The sequence below is a fragment of the Strongylocentrotus purpuratus genome, unplaced genomic scaffold, assembly GCF_000002235.5.
Source record: "Strongylocentrotus purpuratus isolate Spur 01 unplaced genomic scaffold, Spur_5.0 spur5_scaffold_8, whole genome shotgun sequence".
In the NCBI taxonomy this organism is placed as follows: domain Eukaryota; kingdom Metazoa; phylum Echinodermata; class Echinoidea; order Camarodonta; family Strongylocentrotidae; genus Strongylocentrotus; species Strongylocentrotus purpuratus.
The window spans coordinates 28,451,504-28,460,976 of NW_022145614.1; the positions used below are offsets into that span (position 1 = coordinate 28,451,504).

Consider the following 9,473-nt stretch of genomic DNA (forward strand, 5'->3'; position numbering starts at 1 on the left):
CATTGTTAACGCTTCAAATATTTTTCAAATTCATGAGAGTAGCTACCACACCCCGGTTGCATTGAAGGACTTCCCTCCCCTCTGCCGTACCCATTGACTGCCCCGCCCTGGGGTTGATGGGTGGTGGTGGTGATGGTCTGGGAAGGGGCGTAGGTGGGGGGCATCGTGATGTCCATGGTCTGTTTGAGCTGGTTGTAAGACCAGTGGAGCAGCTTAACCTCTTCTATGTGCCTCTGTTTGGTTTCCTCAAGGTCTTTGAGGAGATGGTCATTGGTGGCTACTAAAGATCTGTACAAGAAAACAGATGTACAAAAACTAAGAATACTTTCATAAACTAGATGGATCTACAACTGCGCGCAGTCGAAAATGATGCCTCTGCACATAGACCGAGTTTACAAACCAAAACAGAAGCAATTTGTAAAATTCAAGTTCAATTGTAATCCATTAACAGGTTGTCAGAATATTGTGATTACAAGCTATTTTTCATATACATGCGGTATGATCCTTTGATCTTTGACCTCATGACCCTAAAATCTAATTAGTTCATTTCGTCTGCAAGATGCATACATGTCCTGAGTTTGAAAGCAATCCCTGGAGATGGTTTATACCTCCATTTAATTTGCATCGGAAATCACTAAAACCCACATACATGAATACAAATGTTAACTGTACGAACTGTTTTACTATCTACCAATCAACATGCAGACTGATTTTTAAATATTCACTCATGCGTGTGCACCAGGCCTCATGACATGCACGAAAATGTAGAATTTGAATCGGTTACTTTAACATTGAAAAACAACTTACTTGTGACTTTCTTTCAGGACAGTAGCTAGCTCCTGGAGCTGAGTGGCATGTTTCAGCTGTACCTTTAGCTTCTCATTCTCTTGCAGAAGCTTCTCCTGTCCCTGAACAGATTCTAAGAAACAAAGGTCAAACAAACAATTTAATTCCGTATGACTGCATGATGCATACTTTTTACCTTAAATCCTGTCTGTACTAGTTTGGCCAGGAGGGATTAGACCACCAAGCAAGGTCAGTGACAAGTGGTTAGCTCATCAACTCAGCTCTCAATTAAAATAACAACAAAAAAGAGGATCATGGGGGACCAACGGGCACCGCTTAGGCATTGTTTTCTATATAGAGAGAGCAGGTAGTTACAAGTAGTACAGTGGGGCTTTAATGAATGGAACATGTACATCTATCTCTATCTGAGCCACTACCATTAATTAGCCACTGCCATGACGCATTCCATGACACATCCAATGTCCAAGACAGACATCAGGGGGGGGGGGGGGCATTTCACAAAACTTGTCATCAGAGACAAATGACAGTTTTTTGTTATAAGCTACTGAAATCCTTGCTTCTGATTGGTTATCAGCAGATTTGACACTGGTTTTTGTCATTTGTCATTGAAAGAAGGCTTTGTGTAACGGGTCCCTGGACTGAATCCTCAAGTTCCCATTCTAGCTCCAACTATCACATGTGTATGTAAACTAAATGTGAGTCATAATTTGTTTATCTACCCATCATCTATTCATTCAAAACCTCAAAAAGTCAAAGAGAAATATGCAGTGGTACAAAGTATAATATTGAGCCAAATGGATACAAATCAATCAGTAAATAACAAAAAATGTATTATTTCATTGTAGTATTTTTCCTCAAGTACAACCTTGTCAACAGTTCTTCATTTCATTGACAGATTAATGAGATAATATCGGGCATCTAATTTTATTCCAAAAGTTAACTGCTGCCACCAATAGGTTGTATTGTCTTACCTTCAATGTCTCCATGAGATGCATCAGCAGCAGCCTTTCTCCTTGCCTCTTGGAGCTGGACCTGGAGCTGCTGTTTGTTCTCCTCTGTCTGGAGCTCAATTACACACAGTTGATCCTGACATTCATACAAGAAAATTAATGCTGCTTGTAAGTATCGGCTTGCGTGATGATGTAGATATACAGTAGGCTTGGGGGTGCACCATGTGAGAGAGAGGGAGGATTGAGGAGTCCTGAAAAGGACTCTCGGTAATCTTTCTTGAGGGTGTGTAGTCCTGAAAAGGACTGTTGGTGTCGTCTTGAAAAGGACTGTTGGTGTAGTCTTGAAAAGGACTGTTGGTTATCTTTCTTGGCTTATAGTTCTAAGGAGAACTATAGCGCTTGGAGAGATGGGTGGCGGGAGTGGCTCAATGTTTTGAACAGGTTGACTATCTGTCGTCCGGGGAGGAGAATAGTTGGCGTACACCAACAGTCCTTTTCAAGACTACACACCCTCTAGAAAGATTACAGAGAGTCCTTTTCAGGACTCCTTAATCCTCCCTCTCTCTCACATGGTGCACCCGCAAGCCTACTGTATAAGAAAATTAATGTTTACTACATTTATCTGCAAATAACATTGTTCATTATTACCAAATTAATGTTATTCTTATGCATAATGCACTGTTCATCTGTCGAGAGTTAAAAGCGCATCAGTTAAATGCAGAATGGATCTGGCTCCCTGAAGACGATGTATTTGTGTTTGCATAGATCTATATATGCTTAAAAGATGCATTTATATTTGTCTACATGAACATGAATATTGCCTCAGAATGTTTTGCTCATAGAATGTTAATTTGAAATTGAAATGAATTAATCCTAACAATACATTTTCATTTCAGTGCCATCAAGAAAAAATAGCCAACTTATTACCTGTGATTCCTTAAAAAACTAGATGGAATTCGACTGCGCGCAGTCGAAAATGATGCCTCCGTCATAGAGCAATTTTACAAACCAAAACAGAACACATTTTTCGAATTCAAGTTCAATTGTAATCCATTAACAGGTTCTCAGAATATCGTGATTACAAGCAATTTCTCATATACATAAATGACCCTTTGATCTTTGACCTCATGACCCTAAAATCTACTCAGTTCATTGGCTCTGCAAGATGTCCTGAGTTAAATAGTAATCCATCTGTCAGTTCTAATGAGAATGTGTTCACAAGCTATTTCTGCATACATAATGAGCCCATGACCTTTGACCTTTAACCTTATGAACCAAGAATCTACTCAGTTCATTCGCTCTGCAAGTAACATACATGACCTAATTTTGGCAGGAATCCATCAATCGGTTCTTGAGAACGCGATCACGAGCTGTTTTTGCATACATAATGTGCGTTGTGGCCTTTGACCTTTGACCTCGTGACCCCAAAATCTACTCAGTTCATCTGCTCTGCAAGTAACATACATGACCTAAGTTTAGCAGCAATCGATCAATCGGTTCTTGAGATAACGCGATCACGAGCTGTTTTTGCATACATAATGAGCCCTGTGACCTTTGACCTTTAACCTCATGACCCCAAAATCTAATCAGTTCTTTGACTCTGCAAGATACATACATGACCAAAGTTTGGCAGGAATCCATCAATCAGTTCTTCAGATAACGCGATCACAAGCTGTTTTTGCATAAATAATGAGCCCTGTGACCTTTGACCTTTGACCTCGTAACCCCAAAATCTAATCAGTTCATCGGCTCTGCAAGATACATACATGACCAAAGTTTGGCAGGAATCCATCAATCGGTTCTTCAGATAACGCGATCACGAGAACGGGACGTACCTACGTACGTACGTACAGACGGACGGACGGACGGACAACCCGAAAACATAATGCCTCCGGCTACTTCGTAACGGAGGCATAAAAAGGCATTTCAAAATACACTTGCGGGAGTAAGTTTTACCCTCACAGGCGTATTTTACTATTTAACAAAAGGTGTACTGCTTTACTATTACACTGCTTAGAATGCGGAAAAAATTAACCATATAGTCTCCAAACATTTATTTAGCTGCATATCATAAAAATAATAAAAACTGGAAAATCACTCACGACATCTCTCTGCGATATATCCAACGATCTCTGCAGTTCCAACCCTGTCGCTTCCGTGGCCTGTTGGCCCAGTTTAGTGAGAAGCGAGACATTCTCCAGCTGAAGCCGGTCTATATGCTCCTGGCTGGTGGCTGAGTGATGCGTTAAAAGCTTCTCTAGGAGTGACTGGGCTTCAGCTGAGGAGAGATGATGTTGTACGTAGTTCAAATGGAGCCATCTATTATCAAAACATAATTTGCTCTAAATATTTTGGGTTCCATACTGACATACTCTATCAAAATATTACTCCTGTAGGGATATACACCTTAAAGAAAGCTAAGGGAAACTCATGAGGTGACTAATAGATGCACCTATACATGCTTGCAAGTGCATGGAAGTTGACTTTGACTTTGATATACCGGTAACCTGCAACCTCCATACCTTGGAATTTGGAATGTGCATGGAGAGACTTGCTGCCATTCCAGTATCTGTCCACAACATTGAGGAGATTGTCTAAGAAGGTACTCTTGTTTATTCTTGGGGCTGAGGTTGCTCCACTCTGTTGGATCTATTATAAAGAGTGAGAAATCATTATTACAATATGAGAAGGATAAAAGTCATCAGCACAGAGTTAAATCGTGACAACCGTTAAAAGTTGATATGAAATAGTTTGTATTTGTCAACATAAGCAGGGGGGCAGGCAGAAGGCAGTGGAAATAAGTAAAAGATACCATGCATGAATTCTTTATCCACCATTCGCTTCTCTTGGCCAAGTTAATCATCAATTTAGCTATTATGTTGACAGTGTCAGCATCCAAATGACTTCATACAGTGAAATTGAAATGTATACATACATATACATGTAGCTCAAACAAGTGAGACAAGAAGAGCGGTCTATTACAGCCAAGTGATCTTTCTTCACAGGTGGTCGCCACACCAGGCAAGTTTTAATAGTATGTATCAACAATGGTCCAATTCATTGAGACTCTTTAACCAATGTGTAATGAATATGAACAGGTTAAGTTCTAACGGCCGGCCAATACCTGTTTTGTGGTTCTCTGTACATGTGGAGGGTCATCAAGCGTCTCCCCTGCCCCTGACACTGGGTGGAGGTCATAGGTCGATGAGGAATTATCTACTCTGGTACTAGCTGCAACAGAAAAATAAAAACATAACCCTTTTGATGGACTTGCTGACTAAATCACCCATGTGTTTGTATTTATGTTTATTTGTGTTTATATTCCAAGGCCATGGGAACAACTTAACTCAAACATTCCCTCTTGGTGGAGTCTTTCAAGCACTTCCTTTTCCAAAAATTACAAGGAAAGTCAAATATAAATTATTTAAAAATCTATTGTATTTTTCCTTACAAGTTTCAGAAATCGATACATACCAGCTTTCGGACTTGTTGTAAAGGTGACCCTGGAGCAGTAGGCTGCATATGCATGGCTTTCATCCGTAAACTTCAGATTGGTGTCAACACGCCCCCTGACCTCTTGCTCTGGTTCAGTGACCTGGACCCTTGACCTTTGCTGCTGTTGCTGTGACCTGACCTCTTGCTCTGGTTCTGTGACCTCAACCCTTGACCTTTGCTGCTGCTGTGACCTGACCTCTTGTTCCGGTTTAGTGACCTCGACCCTTGACCTTTGCTGCTGCTTTGACCTGACCTCTTGCTCCGGTTCAGTGACCTCGACCCTTGACCTTTGCTGCTGCTGTTGCTGTGACTTCTCCTGATTTGCTAAACGTCGGGCTTGTTCTGGAACAGGGGTTAATATGTGGTGAATGTGATGAGGTGAAAGGTCATGCAGACATTACTCCGTTCTGATGTGATTTGGTTGGGACTTGTTGGATATATTGGAGTCTGATGATATGGGCCAATCCAAGATGGACCCCTGAGTATATTGGGTAATTGGAATCAGGGTACGTAGTGGTCATAAATGTTGGGATGGTTGTGGGGCAGGGGTTAATTTATACTTGTTTTCAAAAGGGGGTAATGAATATATCATAACTGGTCATGAAGTTGTTGAAGATAAGGAAGTTAAAAAACGCAAAGGTCATGGGTTAGATTTAGACCATGTTGATGTAGCTTGCTGATCTAGCAGCAAATTCACTTTGACACTAATGATTAGTGATGCATTATGGGAAAAGGTTGGCAAAAATATCAGCTGTGGCATTGTTATATATCCTAGGATATGAGGGGATTAATCTGATATTTTAGTGGGGAAGGTTTGAATAGCTTTTCCAGATTAAAATTTTGCTCTTGACTTCAAAAATATTATTAATATGTTATTGACCCTATTCACATTTTGGTCATTTTTGCCATTTTTTTGTTGTTGTGACCATTATGGTCACTTTTGGTGAGGGGTTATTTCTCTGATCATTATTATCAGCAAAGGATATTTGATGGGCCTATTCTATGTAAAAATGTGCCCTGATGCTAGAACATGTGGTCAAATTAATCCCAATCAACAACAATATATTTATTTTGGTCACTTTTGTATTGATTTTTATACAAAATAACATACATAGTTATTTATAGTATCAAACAAACTTACTTTTGGCCCTGGCGAGAAGAGTTTTCATTTTGCGAGATCCTCTTTTTATGGAGTGTTTCGAAAGTAGATGGCCATCGATCCTGATGCCCAGTGAAAAGCACAAAGGACATTTCAGGAGGATAGGCTTCTTTTTCTGGGCTTCCTTAGCTATCCACTGGATAGGTGTCCTAAGAGAAGAAAAAAATAAAACTATATTATATGGTTCATACATGAAATTAAATGTTATGAAATGTCTTCACAGGCAGTTCCATATATCCTCTGCCAGTTCGATGATGTATGTGTGAACAAATAACATTTATCTCATTTCAATACTAGGTAGGGAGTTGAACCATTATAAGAACATGAAATGATAATTATATAATTTGTAAAGGAAACGTGACCTGTTGAATAAAAAGAGTGACAGAAGATCGAATCAATAAGAAATTATGTTTGAAATTTCTGGGTGCCCAAGGACTAGTAAGAATAAAAGCTGATTTGTGCTGGCTTTCAATATATAAAATGTTACAGATTAACAAATCCTTGGTGAAAGTTGGCTTTGGTTACATCAGAACACTTTTTGTGAAACACTGACAAGAAGAGTGAAAGCTTTGAGACTTTGATGATCTTTTGCTTATGCATTACTTTCAAACAATATGCCCTCGCCCTAAGTTTATGAATTGGCAACACCACTAGGAAATATCTCTACTAAATCACAAGCCCTTAACAAAAAATAGAGAAGCAAGCATAATGTTTGGATAGCTATAAACTATACAAGGATATTATAGATAAGAGTTATAGTGAAACAGATACAATTACTTACTCTCTAAGCATCTTCTCCTTATATTCTGTTCTTTCTAGGGTGCTCATCCCAGCATGCTTTCGGCTGACATGTCGAGACATGTGGTCTATTACTACATCGCACAGGACACATTTTCTCCTAATTCTCATATTTTTGACTGCCAATTAAAGGAAAACAAAACAAAAATAAAACAGCAATTACAAATCTAAAGCAGGGCTCCCACTTAGCAGAGTTGGAGCCTCGAGTTGTGGCGAGCTGGCGCGATCTTATGACAAGCCGTTTTATCATTAAAACATATTTCTGGATATGAAGAAATAATTTTACGTTGTAAAGCAATGGCAATTCTTGATACCAACAATTCGATTTCGTGATATCAAGAAATCAATTTCGTGATATCAAGAAATCAATTTCATGATATCAAGAAATATGTTTTAATGATAAAACGACTTGCCATAAGATCACGCTACCTTGCCACAACTCGAGGCTCAAACTCGGCTAAGTGGGAGCCCTGCTTATGAGACAATTGCAGGAAATCACATTAACTAAAGACTTACAGATTTAAAAAATGTCCAATTGAAAGATGAAAATTGAAATGCTTACAAACCAAACACAACTCTATAACCATGTAGGTCTATATTCAATTCATATAATTGACGTAATTGACAGGTTTCGAGAAGAAAAAAATAGACGCTACATGTGTATGCTACGGTTTTCAGATGTGTTTGTGACTGAAAACTTACTAGACCCTAGATCTACTTCTAGATCAAAGCTGAAAACGGTGGTCTCTTTGTCATAATTGTATTTTTATTTACGATACTCGGTTTCAATTGATCCCAATATTAATTCATGTTAGCAAATTCATACTACCGTACTACTCTTGTAAAAAGATTGGTACGATTCCCTCACCACAGCCCCGAAGATGGATGGGTCATTGCATTGCGAGTCTCCCTCGACCATACGCCACATGCCAAATTGCGGATACACTGACTGCCAAAGCCGCCGTCCGCCAGCGCCACGCCCACGGCAGGAGCGGACTGGGTTTAGGGGCCGGAATCTACCTCCGCTGACGCGACGTGAACGCGCATTATCTTTGCATACACAAGTCAAAAGCACATTTTATAAATTATTAGCGTCACAAATTAAAACACAAAAAACGAGAAAAAAAAACATATTTACCGGTACACCTTGTAAATGTAAGATAACCTGTAACTTTGTTGTTGTTCAGTTCAGCGTTATGTAACAACGTCTGTGCGATCGCGATCGAGGGCACATGCACTGTTGTATGAAGTGCGAATTGTGCGCATCAACAATTACGAGATTGGACCACGGCCACGGAAACATCTAAGATCTAGGCATTAAAACAAAAAGGGATTAAAAAAAAGTTTATAAAAAAAACAGATTTCCGACATTGAAGACAGTTTGGTGTGAGATATTTTGCATTCACGCGCTTACAAAAGTGGACCACCTAACAAGACTGTGATAATCTAAAAATCAGGAATTAATTAGTGCATCCAAAATCCTTCTCCATAGATGTATCAGGCGGTGAATTTTCCAGATTTGTAGGCCTACTATTTGGGGATTTTTTAGCTGAAATGAAATTATACAAACCAACAATGACCATGCTATTAAAGCTGCATGTCTGTACGTAGTATAATTATGTTTATAGCAATATACAGTAGATTTTTCAGGACGCAATGTATATAGATGTGTAAAATTAGGTTAAAAGTATACCAGTAATTTTTCGGAATAGGTTATTGATATACTTTCAAAATAATTGTATGCATGTTGATAAGAACCTACTTTGTGAGGAGAGTGTAACAGCATGTAAATTTGAAATAAACATGATAAATGCATGTAGACTTAACAAAGATATGTGTCGATATCTTGCGTATATATATGCATGTGTCTATATGTCCTGTTCTGAGATAAAAATATCAAGATTATGGTACAGTTTTAAATCCCACTGAGCTGTAAAATTAAAGTTGGAAATATTAAAAAAAAATCATGTTGGAGATATATAACAAGAATCAATCAACAGACATTAAAAAAAATCAAAGAAAGGTTAGGTATATATTTGAGATTTGTCAAGAGACATTGTATTTTAAAGGAGAAAGATACATTTGTCTAGCAACACTACACACCAAATATTCTCTTTGTGATAATATTTCATAAACTTTCATCTTCTTTGTTATTGATGACGGAGTTGATTTTTTTTTTCTCCCTTCCATACAGGGGTTGAATAGAAACACATTTGCAATAATTATATTTTGGGTGCATGTATGATTGAAAGTTTTCTTGAGGG

General features: G+C 38.7%; 1 protein-coding gene across 1 annotated transcript; it reads right to left on the bottom strand.

The window, feature by feature from the left end:
• On the bottom strand, nucleotides 1–8,472 carry LOC115920190. Its single transcript, XM_030975331.1, has 10 exons — nucleotides 8,348–8,472; nucleotides 7,193–7,328; nucleotides 6,394–6,560; nucleotides 5,232–5,594; nucleotides 4,882–4,988; nucleotides 4,280–4,406; nucleotides 3,860–4,035; nucleotides 1,779–1,893; nucleotides 808–919; nucleotides 1–288 (listed from the first exon to the last, which is right to left on the bottom strand). Exons 2-10 carry the CDS (start codon nucleotides 7,318–7,320, stop codon nucleotides 6–8), a joined length of 1,578 nt encoding a protein of 525 aa, XP_030831191.1. The 5' UTR covers nucleotides 7,321–7,328; nucleotides 8,348–8,472; the 3' UTR covers nucleotides 1–5.
• Nucleotides 8,473–9,473: the final 1,001 nt, after the last annotated feature.

Bases quoted from the DNA above. Each gene is read 5' to 3' on its own strand.
- LOC115920190 (XM_030975331.1), bottom strand. From the start codon at position 7,320: ATGAGAATTAGGAGAAAATGTGTCCTGTGCGATGTAGTAATAGACCAC. The intron at 4,989-5,231 runs GTATGTATCGAT...TTTCTGTTGCAG, and splicing joins TACAACAAGTCCGAAAGCTG to CTAGTACCAGAGTAGATAAT. The intron at 4,036-4,279 runs GTATGGAGGTTG...ATCTCTCCTCAG, and splicing joins TGCACATTCCAAATTCCAAG to CTGAAGCCCAGTCACTCCTA.